The 24,440-nt window shown below is 39.2% G+C and overlaps 1 protein-coding gene across 3 annotated transcripts; it reads right to left on the bottom strand.

The window, feature by feature from the left end:
• Positions 1 to 1,367: 1,367 nt before the first annotated feature.
• On the bottom strand, positions 1,368 to 24,382 carry REST (RE1 silencing transcription factor). Of its 3 annotated transcripts, none has more exons than XM_073891735.1 (4): positions 24,151 to 24,382; positions 20,890 to 21,796; positions 13,619 to 13,702; positions 1,368 to 7,247 (listed from the first exon to the last, which is right to left on the bottom strand). In XM_073891735.1, exons 2-4 carry the CDS (start codon positions 21,785 to 21,787, stop codon positions 5,083 to 5,085), a joined length of 3,147 nt encoding a protein of 1,048 aa, XP_073747836.1. In that variant the 5' UTR covers positions 21,788 to 21,796; positions 24,151 to 24,382; the 3' UTR covers positions 1,368 to 5,082. The 3 variants fall into 3 exon arrangements, with proteins under 3 accessions (XP_073747836.1, XP_073747837.1, XP_073747838.1); XM_073891736.1 differs by lacking the exon at positions 24,151 to 24,382 and adding an exon at positions 23,342 to 24,054; XM_073891737.1 differs by lacking the exon at positions 24,151 to 24,382 and adding an exon at positions 22,797 to 23,293.
• Positions 24,383 to 24,440: the final 58 nt, after the last annotated feature.

Here is a 24,440-nt window from a genome sequence, read left to right as displayed (position 1 = left end):
CAATTTCTTAACACTGAAACTTTCCCTTATTACCAAACACTAGTGCATTGTTCTTAGTACCTTCACCAATCTGCCTTTATGAAGCTGAGAATGAATGCTGTGGAGTACCCTAGGTGGATGCTCACCCAACTACACTGCAATTCTACCTACAAAGTAAGAGTCAAGCCCTCACTGAGACCTAGGGAGAAAAATAGATGGTCAACAGGTCAAGTGTAAATGTATGGCATATGTAAACATCATAAGAAGGGTAAGCCCCTGGGAAAGAAATAGAAAGGGACTGAAGAAAGACACTTGTAACCATTCCTTCACTCATTAAAGATAACAAACCAAGTCAGACATCAATAGCATTTATGTATTCAAGATAAATTCCCCACATATACTTGGTTGCGCAAACTTTCATGCTCCTTGTCACTGATTCTACCATACCAATAAAATAAATGCTGAGGGCGTCTGGGTGGCTCGGTCGTTAGGCGTCTGCCTTCAGCTCGGGTCGTGATCTCAGGGTCCTGGGGTAGAGCCCCGCATCAGGCTCCCTGCTCAGCAGGAAGCCTGCTTCTCCCTCTCCCACTCCCCCTGCTTGTGTTCCCTCTCTCGCTGTGTCTTTCTCTGTCAAATAAATAAAATCTTTAAAAATAAATAAATAAATAAACACTTGGAAATTCATTTTGCCCTTTGCCGATAAGGAGTCTTGCAAAAGAGGCTGGAGGGTGAATCACTCTCATCAATATGAAATATCCATTCTTTAGGACTCAGGACCTTCCAGGTCACTTGCTGTATCTGGACAGAATGCAATCCAGTTGTTTTGATGCTTTGCATAGCCAGAGGTTTCTCCATCACCCTCCCCCGTTTTTTTCAACTCAACAAAAACAAATTAAAACACATTTCTCCATTAACAAAAAAAGCAGACTCTTATTAAGATGGTTTATCACTTTCCTTTGAGTTTCATTAAATACAGCAAAATGCTTAAAACAGTACCTTGGCAGTCAACACTCAGTGTAACTCAACTTATTTTCCCTTCAATGCATCTTTTTCCAATTATGAGTCAAAATGTACTAACACCAGGCCTGCTACTGAGAAAGGGTATTTATGTCATAGCTGTTACAGGAACCTGTTGGGCAGTAATTACTATGTAAAGCATGCTATGAACTGTCTTCAGGTTGTTTTTCCCTGACCTCCATCTCCCAGAAAAGTACAGTATGGGAAGATACGGTCTGGACTACTACCCACTGGACTTGTTACCCCAAACAACAGATTGCCATGACCTTTCTACCTACCATGGGTTATCAGACATAGTAATTTTAGAATTAATATACTTGCAATTCTAGCAAAATAAATTTGGTTTCTTTGATACCTGACGTACCAATAATAAACAAAGGCATAAAATGCTTTTTTAAAACTTTATTTCAACATAACTATGCTTACAGAAATACACTCATATTGGTTAATAGAATGCAATTTAAGTTTAACTTATCCTACACAATTTGGACCAAAGACTTGGTACATGGTTTAAGCTTAAAAAAAAAAAAAAGGATTTGCAATCTGGTTTATTTTTCATCTATTACAAATGTATATAAAAGATCCTCCCATCAAATGCTGCTAAAGCAGGCAGCAAGAACCTTGAGATATTAACCTTTGGTTTGTCTCGGAAAAATAACACGTATTGCACTGTAAAAGTTTATAAAATTGGTGCAACAAAACATTGTTGTAATGTTTCAATGCCAGTTTACAAAGATCAATTAACTAATGGATGTTGAAAAGGGTGGGGAGAGCCTATGTACACAAGTGAAAATGTAAAAGCTATCTGATTTAGTTAAAATTGCATGTAGATTGCAAGTCTACACAAACCAGATAATTTACTGAATCTGAATTAACACTATCAGATCAGTTCATCTGCTGAGGTCAACAAGGAAACTGCACACACTAAGTGTTTTTCTGGTTTATGCAAAATTAAGTTTCTTCCCCAGTTTTTCAGTCCAGAACTGTTATTATACTACAGGCAAGGTATTCCTTCCATTGTCAACATTCATGGGGTGACATGTGATGAGGTCTACTTGGGTTTAAATTTATTTGCATTAGCACTTATATGCAAAATAGTCCCCAAAGTTAAAGACCACATGACTTTAGAAGTAACTCTAAAAAATAAAATGGCCCTTCTTGGAAGACTAGAACAAAACATCCAGCCATAGTTATAAGAAGGCTTATCAGAAATGTAGCCCCTTATGAATTACACCTCAATAAAAAAAGGTAGCCCCAAAGAAGCAGCTCTGAAAAGGGGAAAAAATATAACTTAAGATATCTTGAAGATCAATGTGAATATAGGTTCAGAAGATAAAAGAGATACATTTTCATAAGACTACCTAGGATTAGGCTTATAATGTATTCTAGTATTTCAAGTTTATCTCTAGTTACTAAACATCAATTTACAGATAACATATTCACTTTTTATTCCTTTAACAAAAGGGAAAATTCTAGTTTCAATTCTATCCAGTGGAGGGGAAACTGAGAAAACAAAGATTCAAACAGTTCCATGCAAATATCACATTTTTCAAATGGAAGAACTCCCAACTAAGCCAGAAGTTCATATTACTAATATATTTTTCATTGAAACAATTTTTAATAAGTACAATACATGGCATTAAGGTTCAGAACCTAATATAGGCCTGACAATCAAGTCCTTGTTTTCTGGAAGAAAGGCCTCAAGTCCCACTCAATTTCCAGTAACAATGTTTTCACAGATCAATTTAATAATAAGGGGTTTTAATTTCCTTCATATTTTGTTTTTAGCATTCTAGTCTTAAAAACTAGATAAGAAAATTAGTCCAATTCCCCAGAAATCTAATTTTTTTCTTTTGTAGCATGAAAGAATCCACAAAACCTCTTCCCCAAACTGATTCCCAATCTCCAATCTGTACTTAACGTGAGTCTTTTCATATAGAATGTAAAAGGTAACTTACATAAAATGTACCCATGAACATTAAAACTAGTTGTTAGAAAGATTTAACTAGCTTTATAATTTAAGTTTTAAAACATAAATATTTGCAGCTTGATCTTCTGTTGACAATGATTGTCGGAGCCGTGAATTCATCTAGAATTCAACATCATTTATAAATTCCCATTCATGCACACAAAACACACACCATTAACACACAACTTACTCCTCATGTCTTGAGAGAATCTTCTCTTCTTTAAATCTTTGGCCTCCCAGTCAATTCCAAGTTCAAATGTCTTTTAATTCAAACTTCACTCTCAGATTTTTAACAAGTTTTCCACCCACACTTCATCAATGCTTTTCCTAATCTTTCATGTTGCATTGCCAAACTCTGATACCTGCCTCAAAGAGATCACCAGATTAAAGAAAATAAATGAAATATAAAGTGGTTATTTCAGAACAGAACATGGGAGGATCAGAATTGTCCAAGATTCCCTACTGGGATCATACTTTGACTGAAATGAATTAACTGCTATCAGCAAGGAAAATCCCGTTGGATTCTTTCATATTCTTTGGCAACTGGCCAAAGAACCTACCAAGAAAGTTTTAGAAGTACACTCTTTCTTAATACAAAGTGCCCCCACAGGAACACCAGGATAGCTGCAATTCATCTGAGGCCTCACCTGTAGAAAGAGGCTGTCACGGGGACAGCCAGGACACCCACTAGTTTGTGGAGATCCCTGAGAAAGTGTGATTTTTTAAAATCTGGACTGTACTTAAGTTTCACCTGCCTTTTTCATTGTATTCATAGAAAGTAAGTAGCAGCTGGTCTACCAGCACTCATACTACCTCTCTCAACCTAGTTTGCTATGGCTTTGGAATCTCACAACTGATATTCTGTATAACTTGAAGGAGTAATTATGTCTCCTAATTCCAGGTTTGCAGTTTCCAAATATCACTTACAGTTCGTTATTCAGCTGAGTAGCCATATGGACACCAACCATCTATGGAAAAAGGTCTTCCTCAAAGATATATATGACTTAACACTGTACATCTAGGAAGTAGTTATACTAAAACAAGCCAAAAATTTTTACTTACGGTTGGTATCTGAGATAAAAATCCATTAAATATAGAGCCTAGTGGTTTATTTATTGTAAAGGTCAAAATGAGAGCTGTGAACTCACTATATCCTTTTAAAATAAATAACTTATGTGAAATACAGATTCTGGCATAGATATAAGATGTGAAATTCAAAATCAATGGATTGAACCTGCATGTTTCATTTGCTCACAAATTTGCACACACTAGTAATATTCTGCAAAAAAGACAATTGCAGCAAAGGAAAAAGAAAACTGCCCTTTTGCAAACACTAAAAGCATCCCTCCAAAGAGGACAAAATAAACATGCATATATATGTATAAAGTGTTACTGTTCAACAAATACTATTTCTAAAAAAAAAAATTGAACTGCATAGGTTAAAAAAAAAGAAACAAAAAACAATGTGCAACATCTAAAGCCATAAAAGCACAAAAAAAAAAACCACAAAAAAAAAAAACAAAAAAAAAAACACACCAAAATCATAATGACGATTAACATACACAAATAAGAGATATTGATCAAAAATCAGGAAGTAAATACCTGGACTGATACAATGTCCACTGTTGGGATAATTTTTCTTCAATTTAAATGTCTCTTCTCATCTCTAAAAAAATTTTAAAGTGCTAACTTTATATAAAGCAGGCAAATTCTTCAAGTAATTTGCTATTTAAGTATGCCAATTTTTATAGAACTAAACAAAGAACTAGAAAAAAACTAATGTGAAACAAGAAGACAGACATGGCAAGAAAAGTGACAAGTTACAGCCAGACAAAGCAACAGAATGCTACAATACCACCTTGGCCTTCTCATTTCAATTAAATGTATAAGCTAACGGACTGAGGTGTCTGCTGGTTTAGTACACTAACTTCCTTGGATTTGCTAAAATTTATCCATCAGTAAGTATAAAGTCCTAAGGAAAAGAGTGCCACTTAAAAATCAACATTGGACACTAATTAAAGCAATTTAAAAAAATAAAAGGTTGTCTACAACTATAAATGAATATTAAATGTAATAGATCTTATAAACTAAGAACTGAAGCCTTATCCTAAGTTTAATTACTCCTGCCCTTTAGCTGCTTTTTCAAGGAAGTATACATTAACCAAATGGCGATTGAGGTGCTTGCTGTAATCTTTTTCCTTTCTAAAAGAGCGATCACAGAAGATACAAACAAAATCTCCCTCAGCCACTTTGACTGCCAAGGTTTCCTTTGCATTTTTCCTGTTGGTTTCTTGTGGAACTGGCCGGGCCCCATTCAATCCAGAGTCATCACTACCCTCTGACATGTTGTCACTTAGATCACTTCCATCATGACTGTGGATGCCTTCATCTTCATCCATTTCCTGAGACTCATTTACTGCTACAGTGACAGAAGGTGATGTCACAGCAGTTTTGGACACTGCTTCGTGGTTTTCTATTGGTAGGGGAAGCAGCACTGGTGAAACTGGTTCTTCAACTGCTGGGTCTTTGCCAGGGGGATTCTCTGTTTTGTTCTCATCAGTGTCCATTTCCATTTCACAAAGCACAGCGTCAGCCTGACACTTAACATCTAAAATTTCACCCTCTGGCATAGTCAAGTTTTGTTCAGAGGATGAAATATTGGCAGATTCCTTGATAATAGCAGCAAGACCAGCTAGACTCTTCTCTGCCTCTTCTACTTTTTGAAGAGGGGCTTCTTTGCTTCCTTCGCCTTCAGTGAATAATTTTTGGTCTTTTGACTCCTCTTCTTTTAAGTTTTCCTTTGGCGGTGGTGTTGATGGTGGTGAGAGATCCTGTGCACCTGCACTTTCCTTTAGAAGCTGGCTATCTTTGACAGGCACTAAGCCAACTTCAATAAGGACTTGCTCCTTCCGTGCCATTTCACTCTGCATGTTGGACTTTTCCTTTTTATCTTTTCGAGGAGACTTTTTGGGACTTGGTTCTATGTGAAGAGGAGGCTCTGTGGGAGGAGGAGGCTCCATCTGATCAACCTCCAGCTGAGTGGGCCCCATGGGAGGAGGTGGCTCTGTCTGAGCAGGCCCTATCTGAGCAGACTCCATTGGAGGAGGAGGCTCCATCTGACCAACATCCATCTGAGCAGACTCCATGGCAGGGGGTGGCTCCACCTGAGCAAGCCCCCTGGAAGAAGGCTCCAAATGAGAAGGCCCCTTGGAAGCAGGCGGCTCCATCTGAGAAGGCCCCTTGGAAGGAGAAGGCTCCATCTGAGAAGGCCCCTTGGAAGGAGAAGGCCCCTTGGAAGGAGAAGGCCCCTTGGAAGGAGAAGGCCCCTTGGAAGGAGAAGGCTCCATCTGAGCAGGCCCCCTGGAAGGAGAAGGCTCCATCTGAGCAGGCCCCCTGGAAGGAGAAGGCTCCATCTGAGCAGGCCCCCTGGGAGGAGAAGGCTCCATCTGAACAGGCCCCTTCTGAGCAGGCTCCTTTTGAGCAGGCTTGCTGCCTTTTTTACTTGACTTATTTTTCAGACTTTTCTTCTTTGTACTTTTTTTCGTGCAAGTAGTTTGCTTTTTAGTCTCCTCTACTTTGCTATCAGCTTTTGGCACTTCCTGACTATTTTTGGATTTGCTTTCTGCCTTCTTTTTCTTTTTTGTCACAGGTTCCTCATCATTAACAGGATCTTTTAAGGAATGGGCTTCAGCTTCCATCCTCCTTTTGCTTTTCTTGGTTTTACAGGTTGTTTCTGAATTATTTCCTGTATGCACATCCATTTCTTTAGTTTCCATTGCGGATTTGCGAGTTCTGGTAGTCACTTGAGTTGAAGCATTACAAGACCTTTTCTCTTTTGAAACATTATCTTTCTTCTCCACTTTTACAGACCTCTCATTCTTCTTTCCAGCCACATCCCCCTTTATTTTTGTCTGTTCTGTTTCTTTTTTTTCATTGGTCATATTCTTATCAGGCAGGTCAGCCTCTCGCTTTTTGGTTTTCTTTAGTTTCACTTTTGAGACATCCATTGTTTTATTAGGACAAGTAGGATGCTTGGATTTGAAGTGATACTGCAGATTACACTTCTTGGAAGCTGCATAGTCGCACACAGGGCAATTGAACTGCCGTGGATTAACATGTAGCTCTACATGTTTTTTGAAGTTACTTCTATCTGCTGTTTTGTAGTCACAATGTGGACAGTTAAGAGGTTTAGGCCCATTATGAACCTGTCTTGCATGGCGGGTTACTTCATGTTGATTAGAGGCCACATAACTGCACTGATCACATTTAAATGGCTTCTCACCTGAAGGTAAACAAGAGATGTTAGAGAGAACATAGATTAAGAAATGAATTCAAGCTCTTATTAAAATATAAGGAATTGGATATGTTAAAACAAACACACACACAAGCTATTCATTGAAAAGACTGTATCATGCACTTTACATTTACCATATTTATTTGTAGATCTTTTCTCTACCCCTTGACAATGACTCTCATACCAAATGGAGGAACAATGACCTCATTTAACCATCCTCTCCTAAAAAGTTCATCAAGCTAGAGCTCTCAAACACTGTAAGAGAACAATGAATCATCAAGAAGTACACAACAACTACTGGCACAGTTGGTTGGGCTCTGGATGTGAATTTTGGGGCAAGGGCACTCAAAGAAAAAAATAATTTTATTTTATTATTTTATTTTTTTGAGAAAAGATAATTTTAAATGTTTTATGTTTAGTTAAAACAAATGACAATGGAGTAGAATATATAATTCCCATACATTTTTAAGATAAATCTTGAGACTTCAAAAGTATCTTACACTCCAGGTTATACTCTCAGACCTTAGATGTAGAAGTTGTAAAAGTTTTAGCCTCAGGAACAAAGGGCCTTTTCTTTAAATTTAACCCTTTTGTCCATCCCAGCAGGATAGAGTCAAGCTTCACTCAGAAAAACTAGTCCAATGCCAGAATTGCTATTTTAAAGCAAAAACATAGCAAAGCCAGAAACTTTTTGATTTTTCCCTACCTTCTTTTAACAAATGGGTAAAGAAACAACATAGATAAGGGCATACAAATAGATATGGTATGTAAAATAATCGAACAAAGTCATGATCACAGATCATAGGTACATACAAAACCAAAACCACCCCCACCCCCAAAATTAAAGGTACAAGATTAACACATTCTACCTGAATACATACCCATCTAGATCACACTCTAGTAAATATTACCAAATGGTATCCATACCCCACTGGTCCAATGGAATGCATAGTAGAAAAATGGAAATTGACATTTATGAAAATTCATCTCTGAAACATTCTCAAATTCATATCAAATCTAATTTTTTCATAAAGCAAATTTCTCAGACATTAAGTAAAACCATGGTAAGCTTTACATGATTAGAAAATGTCTGATAATAAAATAATCGCAGAAACAACTTATTCAGGTATATCAGACTGGTTAGGTTGGTTGTGTAGCTAACTGGACAACTCTTTTCCATGTTAGACTAGTAACAGATTCACAAATAGAGTAATGCCTCTATCTTGTCTTCTCTAGTGAATTACCTCAGTGGAGACAAACATTTGCTTAACATATATAGACACAGAATGGGGAAAATAGGTGGCATAATGATTAAGAACTATCTGGGGGATCAAATATGGGCTCTTCTCCAACTCACTGTGAGATCCTGAGTAAGGTACTGAAAACTCTCTAAGGCTCAATTTCTTCATCTGTAAAAATACTTTTAAGTGTTATGAGCTATAAATAATTTAATCCATATAAAACACTTAGCATGGAACAGAGAGCCAAGCAGTCCATATACATTCCCTATAAATCATCACTTTTGGAACAGGTACTTTTAGTATGGATAACAAAAGGCAAGATTCATTTTGCCTTTCCATTTAAACCCTACCTCTGAGTAAACAAGCAGCTGATGAATGAAGTTTATATCTTTAAGAAAATATCTGTGCTAATAAAAGAATTACAATGGAAATATTGCCATTGTATAACCCCTAATAAATGCGGGTATTTACACAGCAAGCATCAATCAAAGTGCAAGCCTCCACCTATGAAATGGTCAGAGAATGGGAGTTCATAAAAATCTATTTAAATTTTGATGGCAAAATTTACTTGCTCCATTCATTTCCCCCCCCCTCAATCTTATTTTCTTGCCTTTAAATCTTGTGTATTAGATCTAGGCATTAAAACTATACAGGCTATTAGTATCTAGTTAAATATATATTTTTTGCCTTTTATCAGTGACTTTAATTCTTTTCCAATTCTAGTATTTATCTATGTTTTTCATCTTTATAAACATGTCAGATGTCTATTTTATTCTTCCCAATATATAGCAAATTCAAAAGAGCAAAGATTTTTACACACTTTACATGTTTTTATCAGGAAGAATCCAGAAAGAACAGCAAGGGGACTTTTTAAAACGTAATGGGGCATACAATTGATTACTACTTAGCAAAAAAACACAAAGTTCTTATAAAGCAGCATGGGATGAATGTCAAAAACATCTTACAGAAGAATGTCATAATATTCTTTTTGATAGAAGTCAGACTCTCAGTTGGGGGTAGACTGGAAAGGGTAAGGAGGAAACTTTTCTGAGGGTGTAGAAATGTTTCAGGTCTTCCTCTAGGGGGCAGTCAAACAGGAGAAACCACGTGAAGTCACTGACCTGTGGTGCTTGATATATGTATGCATTTTCATGTGTGTAAATTGAACCTCAATAGAATACTGTTTAAAAATTTATTCTGTACACCTGAAACTAATGTAACATTGTGTATCAACTATACTTCAATAAAAAATACGTTTACTGAACAAAAAAAGCCCAAACTGCATAGTAAGTTCAATTTGACATGACATACTAAAATGAGAAATAAAATAGCAAAAACACAGGGAAGAAAACTTATTCTAGAATTCATGAAGACTCTCAAACCATAATGTCTTTCAAATAAGCCCAGCCATTAAAATAGTGCCTCCGTAATAATTATCAAATACTTGGTGAAAGGAAAATAAACATGGTTGAAAAAAATATTTTTCCATCTTAAAAAGAGTAATAAATGAGGCAGAACTTGGCAAGTTGTTAATCTCCTTTAACAAAAGCATGCATTACATTCATTGTGGAAAAATATTTAAAATGAACTCCTATGCAAGCAGAATGGGGAACTAGCCATTATATAAAATATTATCATTAACAGCAAATACAAACTTGATGTATTTCATCTAGAACGAAATATTTCATTCAGGATGAAATGGTAGCATTTCCATTGAGAATAAGAAAGGGAGAGCTGTGGATAATGTCAGCCAGGTGAAGGATACTTCAATACCATTAGGGAGAAATACCAATAAAATGGAGAATAACACCAGATAAGGTTAGATTAGTTTAGGGTGTCAATTTTTCACCTCATTAACATTCTGATCCCTTCCTAATTTGGCCTAAAAAAACGCCACCCTATGGTTGGAAATGCTCTAAGTAAATAACCATGGTGGTTTGCTTTAAAAACAAATCTGTCAGTTAAGCTAAAATGTATCAACTCCACAGAGCCTAATCTCTTCCAAAATACGAGACTGAGCACATTTTCTTCTCTAAAATACACTCACATGAACCAGGAACAAACAAGCCCCTGGGGACCTTAAAGATCAGACTCCAGACCACAGAGAAGGCACCCAAGATATTCACTCCATGCAACCCATTCAAAAAAAAGGCTACCAATCCAATTTGACCTAATTTAGCCTCACTGATCCAATCTGACCTAATTTATCCTCACTTTACTTACAAGTGCTATCAGTAACTTTGATTAAAAGTATTAAAACATAAGATCTTCTGTAAATAATTGCACACTCATACGCAAAACAAACTAACCATGTTTGCTTCCTGTTTGCAACTCAAACTATTGGCACCCAATAAAAGACATGTCTCTGCTCTCTCCATACGCTGTGGTTCCAATTTCGTTATGCTATAGTTTCTTGAGCCACTTTCTGAGCCATAATTTTCTTTTAACCATGCTGATAACTGAAAATGGGAGGGGTGAGGAGTTTAAACCAAATCCCAGCTCTTCTGATTTAAAGGAATGACAACCACAATAAAAGCATTTATCCTCTCTTAAGTCTGTGTCCTAATCCATAAACTAGGATTAAGTATTTAAGGACTACTAAGATTAAAGATAACAAATCCCAATTTCTCAGTACCTGGCATACAATAAATAATAGCTACTATTGGGGTGCCTGGCTGGTTCAGTCGATAGGGCATGTGACTCTTGATCTTGGGGTTGTGAGTTTAAGACCCACACCAGGTGTAGAAATTATTTAGAAAAATAAAATCTTCATGGGGCGCCTGGGTGGCTCAGTTCGTTAAGCAACTGCCTTCGGCTCTGGTCATGATCCTGGATTCCCAGGATGAGTCCCGCATTGGGCTCCCTGCTCAGCAGCGAGTCTGCTTCTCCCTCTGACCGTCCCTCCTCTCATGTGCTCTCTCTCTCTCTCATTCTCACTCTCTCAAATAAATAAATAAAATCTTTAAAAAAAGAAAAAGAAAATCTTTAAAAAGAAAATAGTAGCTACTACTCATTAAGAGACTTTTAAAATACTTGCTGTAACAGTACTGAATATCATCTTTTAATACAGCAAAGAGATTCAAAAGACAACAGTTAGCAAACACAAAATTATTCAAGCAGAAGTTACTGACTGGTGTAAAACACCACAAGACACTTAAACAGTGACAAAAGTATTATCCATTCAATGAAAAAGATACAAGTATGTCATCATTCTAATCCAGTAACCCAGCAACACTAATAGTGGGTCAACCAGATAGGACTTCAAATGAGACACATTAAGTAGAATTCAAGCATTCATATTTAATTTCCAGTGTACAAGTAATACAAGGCACAGGGACAGAGGAAAAACCAAATGATACCATAAGAAAGCAAGTAAGACAAATCCAGAAAGGGGGACATTCTACAGGAAAAATGGCCACATTTCTTCAATGCCTTAGTTTAGTCTCCCCTTTGGTAAAATGGGGACAGCAATAGAACTTATACATTATTGGATAGTTAGTTATAAAGGACTAAAATTAGTTTACTCACAATAAAACTCTTAAATGTTTTAAGGGCTAGAACACAACTATCAATAGAACATGATGCCTACCCTCAACAAAGCCTGAGAGAGCATCCAAATTACCCTCAGAAAATGAAACCAGGAAGTACCTAAGCAATAAACTCAGGTTTCTGGTTAAGTGACTCAACTCAATAGCTTAGGAGATTTAGAAAGAACATTCAAAGTATATTAAAATGACAAGCTTTAGGGTGAAGAAAAGCAGCCAAACATATTATGTGACCCCTTCATAGCTGCTCAAATCAGAATCTGTACTATAATCAAATGTTACTCAATCACTGACTCAAAACAGTGATATCCAATAGAAATAAAATACAAGCAATGTATGTAATTTTAAATTTTCTGGTAGTCACATTTACAAAGGTAAAAAACAGGTAAAATTAAATTTTACTACTTATTTAACCCAATATAACTGTCATGTCAACATGTAATCAACACTTTAAAAAAAATTTTTAAGTTTTATTTAAGTCATCTCTACACCCAACATGGGGCTCTACCTCATGACCCCAAGATGAAGAGTCACATGCTCCTCCAAATGAGCCAGCCAGGCACCCCAAAATAGGTATTTTACGTGCTTTTTATTTATATTGTTTGAATTCTGCTATGTATTTTATACTTTTCAAATTACATTTCACAAGCTTAATAACTACATGGCTAGTGGATACACAAGCAGTCTACACAAATTTCAGGCAATTAATTAACCTAAGGGAGACGAGTCTACACAGACTTCTGTTAACACCAAGATTTTGGCATAGTTTCCCTACAGGAGTATATATTCCAAATTTGTAAGTAGAGTATTCTGATCAGTTGTGGTGGTTCACCAAGGGTCAAGCGTTAATTGTAGCCAAAATGAATAATCCTTTCAAGACCACCTATGCTATATTTACTTTTTAACTCTGCCATCTACCTACCTTGATAATGGGGACCAATTCTGGCTAGAGATCACAATTATTTCACTCATTAGAGTGCATTTATAGTCCTGCATTTTATCTATTATAGGTTAATAAATTGAGATCCTGGATTATCTATTATTCTTTAAAGTTTGGCTTTTGTAAATCAGTCCACAGAAGCCCTATCAGCTCTCAAAAGAGGACAAACCCACATTTCAGGACCTGAGAAGTTAAGAAGGAATCTCTGTAACCTGGAAACCACACACTATGAAACTTGGTGTTCTATTGTGTTGGGAGTGGGGGAGAGGGTGAGAAGGTAAGGGGTTGCTCGAAACGTACGAACCAGTGTTGGTCTATAACAGCATTTCAAATTTTATTAGTCATAGAACTTTAAGATCTGATGAAAATTATGGACCTTCCACCCAGAAACAGTGCATGCATACATTTATATTCAGTTTCAAGAGTTCCACCTATGGATTCCTCGTTAAGAACATACATTTAGATACAACGCCACATGAATACAACACTGATTTTTAACTCTAATTTCTAAATCCTGTTAAAAATAAATCATAAATTGATTTTTGAATAAATAAATAAAAGGTCTAGAAGAACTTCCTTATACTGATGTATTGTTTACTAAAAATCATAGAAAGGTTACCATTTCTTACCAACCTGAATGAGTACGCATATGTCTAGTTAGATGAGTCTTCTGAGAACTTGAGTAAGGACAAAGTTCACATTTATATGGGCGTTCCCCTGCAAAAATATAATGATTAGGGTTTAATTATGATAAAATAAGGGAAATACAATTCTCACTAACAATATACATAATATTCAGTACTGAGCATTTTTTTGATAAGGATTCTTTTTCCTATTCCTGGCAAATTGGTCAATTTTTTATCAGGTATTAGACATGTAAATGATTTAATTCAGAATTCAAGTAACTACATTTCAGCTTTGCTGACAAAAAAGATCACTGGCTTTCTGAATTCTCATAGCCCTTTTAATTTTCACAGTAATGCTATATAATATCACATTAAATATTAAGAACTGAATGATCTTGATAAGTTATCAAGGAGCATCTTTTTTTTTTAATTAGAATTACCCTTAGGGAAAAAAGCTACCCAAATTTTCTCATGCTGTCACTTGGAATTTTTGATTCTTGTGAAGGATAAATCTATCATTTGAAATTGTTAGCTTAAGAGCAAGAACACTTAAGTGAGGATGCTTAAGCTAAAAATTTCAAGTAACAGACCTTTCATGAAATAGATTAGTACTGGTTAAGGCAAATCATGCTCATAAAGCCATAAGGACTGAGAGCAACTGAAGACGAGAGGAATAATAATGGCAGGAAATGTATATTTTTGGGGTATGGTTTGTCAACCACAAAACAGGTTTTAAAAAGCTTGGCAATTAAAAAAAAAGCTTGACAATTTGTAATTTGTTTTCATCTGTCTTTGGCCACAAGATAATAATTATGACCTTGGGCAAGTTTCCTCAGTAAAAGTAAAAGCGCCTTCACTTCCTAAAATTGTGAGAATTTAAATTTAAGATAATACACACAGAACATTTGACATTGTGCCTGGCACATACTAAAGCCCTCAATAAATACCAGTTATTATTTTGTCTATACAGTAAGTTACAGTAATAGATGTGTCTAGTAAAATGGACAAGGGAAAGAAAAAAAGTGAAAAAAGAGGAAGAATACTGTAATGAGTAGGAAATGTGTTCCTAGTACCTGTACACTGTTACTAGTTGGTAGCTACAGATTAGCTATAAATTGGTCACAACAAAAGAATTCCTACTTCAACCTGGAAGAATTTTAGCTTAAAAAATGTTGACTGTATTCCTATAAATATACATATAAGTGACAGATAAGCACATGAAAAGGCTCACAGTATCTTTACCCATGACGGAAATGCAAATCAAAACCATAATGAGATGAAAACTTCACATCCATGAGGATGGCTATAATCAAAAGGACAGATGTTAAAGAGTATTGGTTGGGGGGGGAATAAAAAAAAAAGTATTGGTTAGGATATGGAAAAATCAGAACACTCATACAATGTGAAAATGTAAAATAGTGCAGCCACTTTGGAAAATAGTTTAGCAGTTCCTCAAATGACTAAACATAGTTACCACATGGCCTAGCAATTCCACTCCTAGGTACAAACAGTTGACCCTTGAACAACATGGGTTTCAACCGTGCAGGTCCATTTATACATGCTTTTTTTTTTTCTTTTTTAAAGATTTTATTTATTTGAGAGAGAGAGAATGAGAGATAGAGAGCACGAGAGGGAGAAGGGTCAGAGGGAGAAGCAGACTCCCTGCCGAGCAGGGAGCCCAATGCGGGACTTGATCCTGGAACTCCAGGACCACAACCCAAGCCGAAGGCAGCCGCCCAACCAACTGAGCCACCCAGGTGCCCTGTTTTTTCAATAAATACAATAGAGTTCTGTAAATTTATTTTCTCTTCCTCATGGATTTTTTTCTTCTTTTAAAAACATTTATTTATTTATTTGAAGGAGAGAATGAGCAGGGCAGAGGGAGAGAATGCCAAGCAGCCTCCCGGCAGAGTGCAGAGCCCTTGGGCCTGAGATCAGAACTTCTGCCGAAATCAAGTCAGATGCTTAACAGACAGAGCCACCCAAGGCCCCCCCTCATGGATTTTCTTCATTTTCTTTTTTCTAGCTTAAGAATACAGTATATAATACATACAACATATAAAATGTGTTAATCAACTATGTTATTGGTAAGGCATCTGGTCAACAGCAGGCTATTAGTGGTTGGGAGTCAAAAGGTATGTGCAGATTTTCGACTGCCCCTAATCCCTGCATTGTTCAAGGGTCAATTGTATATATCCAAGAGAAATAAAAACATGTGTTAGGGGCACCTGGGTGGCTCAGTTGGTTAAGCGACTGCCTTCGGTTCATGTCATGATCCTGGAGTCCCAGGATCGAGTCCCCACATCAGCAGGGAGTCTGCTTCTCCCTCTGACCCTCCCCCCCGTCATGTGCTTTCTCTCTCTCAAATAAATAAAATCTTTAAAACAAAACAAAACATGTGTTTACACAAACTTGCATATGAATGTTCACAGAATTATTCACAATAGCCGCAGAATTATTCACAATAGCCAAAAAAAAAACGGAAAACAATCCCAAATATCCTAACTGATGAATGGATAAACAAAATGTGGTATATCCCTACAAGAGATTATTTTGGGCAACAAAAGGAAAACAAGTACTGTACATAGGACATGGAGGAACCTTGAAAACATTATGCTAAGTGAAAGAAGGCAGTCACAAAGGACCATCTATTATTGTATGATTCTATTTATGTGAAATGTCTAGAATGGGCCCGTCCACAGTGAACTGTATGGTATGTAAAATGTATCTCAATTAAGCTGTCACAGAAAGAAAAGTTAATGGAAGAAAAATCAAATACCATTATTGATAAACAAAGGATTCTTTATAAAAGATTGCTTCCATCTGTGCAATTCTACAGAAAGGCATAAATACTCTAGAAAACTTAGTGAATTTTCAGTCACACATAGTGGCAAAAAAGTCATCCTTTAGAATTTGTGATTTTTTTTTATTTTTTTTTTATTTGGGGGGGGAACGAGCAGGCAGAGGGACAGAGGGAGAGGGAGAAGCCAACTCCCTGCTGAGCAGGGCACCGATCCCATTAACCTGGGATCATGACCAGGGCCAAAGGCAGATGCTTAACCAACTGAGCCACCCAGGTGCCCAGAATTTGTGAACTGGTTAAATATCAAACCCACAAAATTAAAAATCTTTGATTGAAGACTCAAATGAAAGTAATCCTCAGCCCACCACCATGGTAATTACCCATAAAAAGAGAATTGAACTTTGACTCTTAGTTGTATATGTATGACCTTGGACACATCACTTCAGGGTTTCCTCTCAGTAAACATGGGCTATTATAACTTAGTTCCTCAATAGATTGTTCTGCAGATTAGCATAGAAGTACCCAACACTGGCCACTCAAAGAACAGAAGAAACCCATTAAGTTAATGTGAAAACTAGGGTACCTAAATGAGAAGTGATTCTATTACTCCTTAACTCTACTCTTCAGCATTAAATGAATTTGTTTCCATAAACACAATTTTCAGAACCATGCATTTATCACCAGAGATACTCAGAATTTACAACATTCAAATATCCTCCCAATGTATGCACTACCAAATTGTTTTAAAAAGCTTACCAAAAATAAAAAATGACAAAGATAACATTAGGAAGAAAAAAATTATTTTCAAAAAGTATTAAGACCACACAAGATTAACACTAAAATGTGAAATGAGATACATACAACCAATGTTAGCTTACTGTGAAAATATCAACCTTAAATTAATGGGGAGAAAAACTTATGGATGGTACAGTTAAGCATAAAAAAATATACCCATTAAAAATCAGTCACCTAAACCTCAATTAAAATAAATTACCTAAGGTGCCTGGGTGGCTCAGTTGGTTGCAACTGCCTTCGGCTCAGGTCATGATCCTGGAGTCCCAGGATCGGTCCCGCATCGGGGCTCCCTGCTCAGCAGGGAGTCTGCTTCTCCCTCTGACCTTCTTCCCTCTCATGCTCTCTACCATTCTCTCTCTCTCTCAATAAATAAATAAAAATCTTTAAAAAAATAAAATAAACCACTCTAAAAAAATAAAAATAAATCACCCTACAAATAAAACTTTAAATGGCCAAGAGTTCTTAGTTGTTTTTTTCCCCCACTGTTGTGTGTGTGTGTTTTTTAAAGACTTATTTATTTATTTTAGACAGAGTAAGAGCACACGCACCCGCAAGTAGGGGTAGGGGTAGAGGGAATGGGAGAGAAGCAGACTCCCCCACCGAGCACGGAGCATTGATGCAGGGCTCCATTCCAGGACCCTGAGATCATGACCTGAGCCCAAACTGAGAGTCGAGTCAGAGGTTTCACCAACTGAGCCACCCAGGCACCCCAAGAGATCTTGTTTAAAACAAAACAAAACAAAAACACTTTAATAAAAAAATTGGAAATACAAAACAAACAAACAAAAAAAAAAACAAAAAAACTGGAAATACACACAAAATACTTAAAAGCTTTTCCAGTTCTCTCCATTTTCTTTTTGGTTCTAGAAATACTCTTAAGTTGACAAATTTAAATTTACAGTTGAAAACATTTTTAGTTTTGGGAAACATGAATTATCAAAACACAACTGACAAAAAAAATCAAAATGTATAAAGACAAAAGCACTAGGGTGTTGGTCATATTCTCTATGTTGACTTGCATGGTGGTTATGAGTACATATATTTGTAAAAGTCATCTACTATACTTAATTAAAACAATTCATCAAAGTGTACAGATAAAAGTTATGCCATGGCTACTACCTGAAAGCTCTACAGATCACAGCCAATCTAAACTAATCCCCAAGGTTTTCAAAAAACTGTTAAATGAATATGAAGTAATTATGGCTTAAGTATATATAGTAGCTAGGATTTATTTTAAGATATTATACATGAGGTTAGTTTAGTCTGTTTAATTCAAACTATTAAGTGATTAATGGGGTAGGATTTCCAAGTAACTTGACTTCCTATGCCTTGTAATTTTGCAATGTTTCAACTTCTAGACTTTTGAAACTAAATGGTTTCAAAGCATGGAGACAATCACAGATTAAAAAAAATTCCAAAAGATCTACAAACATTTTACTTGACTAGATTTTAAAGCTATATATATATATATATATATATATATATAAAAAATACTGGCGCATTCTCCTGGAGCTTAGACATCTTGCTGCAGACATCTTTTCTTCCTCTTTTTTTTGTTGTTTTGTTTGAGAGCGCGCGCGCAGGCGCACGGACGCACGCGCACCAACACGAGGTCGGGAGGCACAGGAGGACAGAGGGAGAGGGACCAACGGACTCTGCCCAAGCAGGGCTCGATCCCACCAGCAGAGATTGTGACCTGAGCTGAAATCAAGAGTCGGGCGCTCAACTGATTGAGCCACCCAGGTGCCCTGACATCTTTCTTGTAACAGAATTTCACCTGCAAGTTTTATTAAGTCTACCACTCCAATAAAGCTCTATTGATTGCCCTCCCCACGGTGCCCTACTTTAACTTCACCTGTGGGGTTCAGTCCTACAGAGTAACAACTCTTGCAAAAGGAATCTTACACAAACAGCATCCTACAACCCCTTTTTACTTGTGATCCAGACTACTGTGCTAAATTACCCTAACCATTTTCTTCAGACCACTAATCAGTCCTCAAAGGCACCAATTCTTAGCAGAAAAAAAATGTAACGTGAGAAAACTACCAATAAGTTGCAAACATTTCCTTAAAAAATCATACTCCTTGGGGCGCCTGGCTGGCTCAGTCAGTTCAGTGGGGCATGCAACTCTTGATCTCAGGGTCATGAGTTCTAGCCCCACAATGGGCCTAGAGCTTACTTTAAAAAAAACTGAATGATTAAGGGGTGCTGAGAAATGGGGAGCAACCACTAATAGACAGGGTTTCTTTCTGGGTTGAAAATGTCCTAAAAACTGATTGTGGTGATAGTTACACAACCTTTGTGAATATACTGAAACCAGTGAATCTTAACTTTAAGTGGATGAATTCTGTGGTAGTAGACTGTATCTCAATAAAGCTGGTATTTACCAAAAAAACTGCCAAATGTGATAAAATACCATTAACTAATGAATATAGGTAATGGGTACATGTTGGTATTTGAGATGTTTGAAATTTTTCGTATTTTTTTTTAAAGATTTTATTTATTTATTTGACACACAGAGAGCGAGAGAGAGAGCGAGAGAGAGAGCGAGAGAGAGAGAGGGAGAGCACAAGCAGGGGGAGCGGCAGGCGAGGGAGAAGCAGGCTTCCTGCATGAGCAGGGAGCCCGATGTGGGGCTCGATCCCAGGACCCTGGGATCATGGCCTGAGCTGAAGGCAGCGGTTTAACCAACTGAGCCACCCAGGTGCCCCGAAATTTTTCGTATTTTTAACATTGTTCCATTTTTCTGATAGCGTACACTTACAAACCAGAAACCATCTCTTACCTGTATGAGTTCAAACATGCTGAAGGACATTATTTTTTGTCTGAAAAATAGCTTCGTTTTCCACATGTGTGTTTGCTTTCTCAGGAAAATGATTTCAAGTGTGGTAATCCCACCAATCTTTTAAAAACTAACTTTTCACATTTCTATGTTTCGGAGACAAGGTTAAGTTGTTCCACTTAGGAACTCAATACCAAGACAAATTTTTTTAAAAGTTTAAGGCTTCTGTGAAATGGATCTATGCAAGGGTTAATCATTGAGTTTTCCTTTTTGCCTAAGTCCTCAATTCCTTTGGGAAACTACACTGCATCTTAGATAATGTATTCACTATCAACTAAATACACCTTCCAAAAAAAAAGAAAAAAAAAAGGTAGTCCAATTTAGCTAAGTATCTATCCCAAGTTGTTAGAATACAAATTTTAACAAGAACATGGATAATATTTGTCTTGGCCATTCTTTGAAATAAGTGTTCTTCACTTATCCTCCAATCCCATATAGTTATTACCCCATGGAGAGAGAAACTGAAGCACAAAGATGTTAAATGATTTATCCAAGGTCACAAAGACAGGAAATTATGGAACCAGAACTTGACCCCAGAATCCCCTTTCTTCAGTACTACTTTAACTGACTACTGAATTAACTATCAAAAGTGAGCTGAGGGGCGCCTGGGTGGCTCAGTTGGTTAAGCGACTGCCTTCGGCTCAGGTCATGATCCTGGAGTCCCGGGATCGAGTCCCATGTCGGGCTCCCTGCTCTGCGGGGAGTCTGCTTCTCCCTCTGACCCTCTTCCCTCTCGTGCTGTCTATCTCTCATTCTCTCTCTCAAATAAATAAATAAAAATCTTTAAAAATAAAAAAAATAAAGTGAGCTGAACTTAGGGTCTACAAGGTACTCTTACCTGTATGAGTTCGAACATGTTGAACATAATTATTTTTTCTGTCTGAAAAATAGTTGCATTTTCCACATGTGTATACTTTCCTTGGAAAATGGTTTCTCAAGTGTTTCCTCCAGTGATATTCGCTTACTGTGGTGTATGTGCAAATGATACACTTGTAGACTCGCTCATTATCCCCAGCTCTGGTGTGGTGTTTCAGGTGAGCAGTATAGTGATCGTATCGATTGGTATTGTAGCCACAGCGGTCACAGCGAATGGGGCCCTTGGAGAAATCTCCCTCCTCTGCAGTGGAAGACCCAGATTCTCTGGCTTTTGCTTGCTTCTCTGCACTTTCTTCCACAAAAAATTTCTTGGCACTATGAACTCTGATGTGATGCACAAATTGTTCTTCAGATTCGGCTTCATACTGGCATGGCTTACAGCGAAAAGGTTTGCTCTTCAAGTTCTTGCATTTGTCCTCTGCTCCAGGTGTCTCAGGGGGAAGATCTTTACTGGAGCTGTAAATTTCTGGGGCAGCAGCTGAGACCTCAAACACAGGCTGTGGTTCTACAACACTGAGTTCCAAACTTTCCAGTTCCATGTTTTCCAGTCCACTGGGTTCACCTTTTATTTCAGGGGACTCCTCAAGTCCTTCTCCATCACTATCTGAAAAGTTGTTATCTCCAACAGGCATCAATTCTGCCATCTGTCTTTCTTCACCAACCAGGTAATCACAGCAGCTGCCACTTACTTCCCCAGTTAAGGCCACATTTGCCAACATGATAAGCTGAGGCGCAGCCAATTCAGCTTTGGAGAGGTCATGCAAGTCATACATGTCGTTAGGCAAGGCCATGCCAATGTTGCCACTGCCTGTGAACAGCCCTCCTCCTCCAGAAGACTGCCCCATTACCTGGGTGGCCATGACTGTACTCTGAATTCAAAATAAGACAAAAAATGCAAAAAGTACCAGTTTAAACACAACATCCAAAACAGTGCTGTAATTCTTCATAACCTAAAAAATTCTTTTCAAATATCATCTTTAAATTCAATGAACTTTGTTAATTGCTAAAATTAAGCTTTGAAATATTTTTGTACTACCAAATTTTCTTCATTGCAGTCACCAAAAAAATTTCTATTACCCCTACAAAAAATTCTATCAATTGTTTGACATAACTCATCCATCAACTAGGCAGGCCTACCACTGACATGCCTTCCCTCAAGCACTTTTGATTTTTTTGGTGGGAAAAAAAAGTAACCTCATTTTTAATGTTAATTAAAATTATTTTTCAATTCAACACATGAATAGTAAATTGCTGTCCTCCCAATTCCCCCCTTCAACAGTTTACTGGTCAGAAAATGGAGAACTCCAAAAACCATACTGTGCATTTGTTAAGTATAAACATGTCTGGAAAGTAGAAGCCTGTAGTAATTGGTCAACTGAACTGAATTTCATATGAACTCAACTAACTCCAGAAGAATAAACTACTGTGAAAAAGTACCACTTAGTTTATTTTTTTTAATGACTCGACCTGTTTAAAAGAAAAAAAAATGCGGACCTTTTCTGTAAAAAAAGGAAGATCCGTGTATTTAAAACTTCACAAATGAAAATAAAGAAACTTTCAAAACCGCTAATAATCGTACAACCTAACCCGACAATCAGCAACTTTCTTGCATTGTGCTTGACTTGGCCTACTTGCTTAGTGGAAGCCATTACAAGATCACCTTCTTGAAAACATGTTGGGCTTTTAAAGTCGCCTTAAGCACGTTACTTTCCAATCTAAATGGTGCTATTCTCAAACTGAGCGCTATCTTGCAAATTAGAAAAAGCAAAATAAGTGGCAAGCACTCAAAAAATCAAATCAAACCCCAAACACAAAAAGCAGTCCGTTTCACCCAGGTGCATAAACACAAACCGACTGAGTTATACGTACCAAAAGTTGGAATCAAATGCCATCACAGAAAACAAACTGAGGGCCGTAGCTGTCCCAGGCTTAACAGCCCAGGCTACTCGGCAATTTACCCAAACATCGACTTTTCTAATACCCCCCAACCCTAACTACCGTCTCTAAAGGAATTTTCACATTTGTCAGGAAGGCCGTCTATGCACAGCCCGAAACCCAACGTGTTGCACGAATTCCTATGTGCGGCTGCCACCAGCGCCTGCCTCGGCGGCGGCATTCCTGACTAAAATAGGCATTCGGCCATTTTCTCAAAATACCAAACACAAAGCAGCTCTTTGCAAACTCGGGCGCTCTCGCTTCCTCTCGGCTGGGCCCGCTCACTGCACACATTTCCACACCAACTCGCGGGAGTTGCCCCAACACTCGTCCTGAAGCTTTTCCTGAGTTCCCCAGCACTAAGAAAAAGCAAGGTGGGCAAACTCGGGGCGCCGTTGGGCCAGACCAAGTCTTCCCCATTCGGGGCTGCCCCCTCCCCGGTCCGCGGGCCCGAGTCTGGGAAGAGGAAGGAAAGTTACCGCGTTGCCGGCGTCCCGGATCCTCTCACGGCCCCTGAGCTCACCCTCCGCAGAGGGCCCGGGAGGCTCCGCTGGCGCCCTCCGGAGGCGTCGGGCCCCTAGCACCGGAGGGGGCCCCCACGCGCGCCGGCCGCCTCCCCCGCGCCCCGGAAGTTTGCGAACTCACTCCCCCACGGCGCCCCGCGGGACGCGCGCCCCGGCCCCGCCAGCTAGGGCGCCGAGGTGGCCGGGAGCGGAGGGCCGCGGCGGCGGGGCGGCCCGAGAGCAGAAATCGCTGTCCAGCCCCATTGGAGGAACCGCCCGGGCCGCGGGGCTGACTCAACCCGCCCGGCCGCACTCAACGGCGCCTTCCGGCGAAAGGGAGAGGCCGGAGAGGGAGGGGGACGCGAGGGCCGCGGGCCGACGAGGGGCTGCGGCGGGACCTGGGAGCAGGAGGACGGGGAGGAAGTTTCAGGACCAAGGCCGCAAGCAGCTCCGCTCCTCAGGACCCGACTCGAAGGGCGCCCGGGCCCGCGCGGAGGCGGCAGCCCGGCCTCGACTGGGGAGGGGGTCCTGGCTCCAAGCCTCTCCCCAAGGACGCCCCCGGCCCAGCCCCCGGGCCGCGCCGGTGTAACCCGATCCCGCTCGGCCGCCCGCCTCCGCCCCGCGCTGCGGCCGCCGCCGGAGCCACAGTATCTGCAAATCAGCCCTGGACAGCGCCTCGCTCCGCGTCCTTCCGCGCCCTCCCCCTGCCACTGCCGCCGCCGCCGCCGCCGCCCGGCCGGCCCTCCCCCACCCCGACCGAGCCCCCAGCCCTGCGCCGCGCTTACCGGCCTTCCTAGGCGAGGAGGGGCGGGAGACACGGCGTCGCCGCTCCTTCGACTACTTTTCTTTGTTGCTGGAGTTTCGGGGGGAGGGGAGGGGGAGGATGGAAAAGTTGGGCGCTGGGGACGTCGAGGCCCGCGAAGGCCCAGGAGTGGGAGTGCAGAGAGTGCTCAGGCCGCCAGCTCTCGCCCTGCCGTCCCGGCCACCGCCGCCGCCGCCGCCGCCGGGGTCTGTGGCCCGGGGCCTCGGCGGCGCTTGCTCTGCTGAGGCGCCGCGAGCTCGCGGGAGCCGCACA

Source organism: Callorhinus ursinus, unplaced genomic scaffold (genome assembly GCF_003265705.2).
Source record: "Callorhinus ursinus isolate GAN/ISIS: 27379988/994484 unplaced genomic scaffold, GSC_fseal_2.0 scaffold4, whole genome shotgun sequence".
In the NCBI taxonomy this organism is placed as follows: domain Eukaryota; kingdom Metazoa; phylum Chordata; class Mammalia; order Carnivora; family Otariidae; genus Callorhinus; species Callorhinus ursinus.
This window is presented reverse-complemented; position numbering and strand designations above follow the sequence as displayed.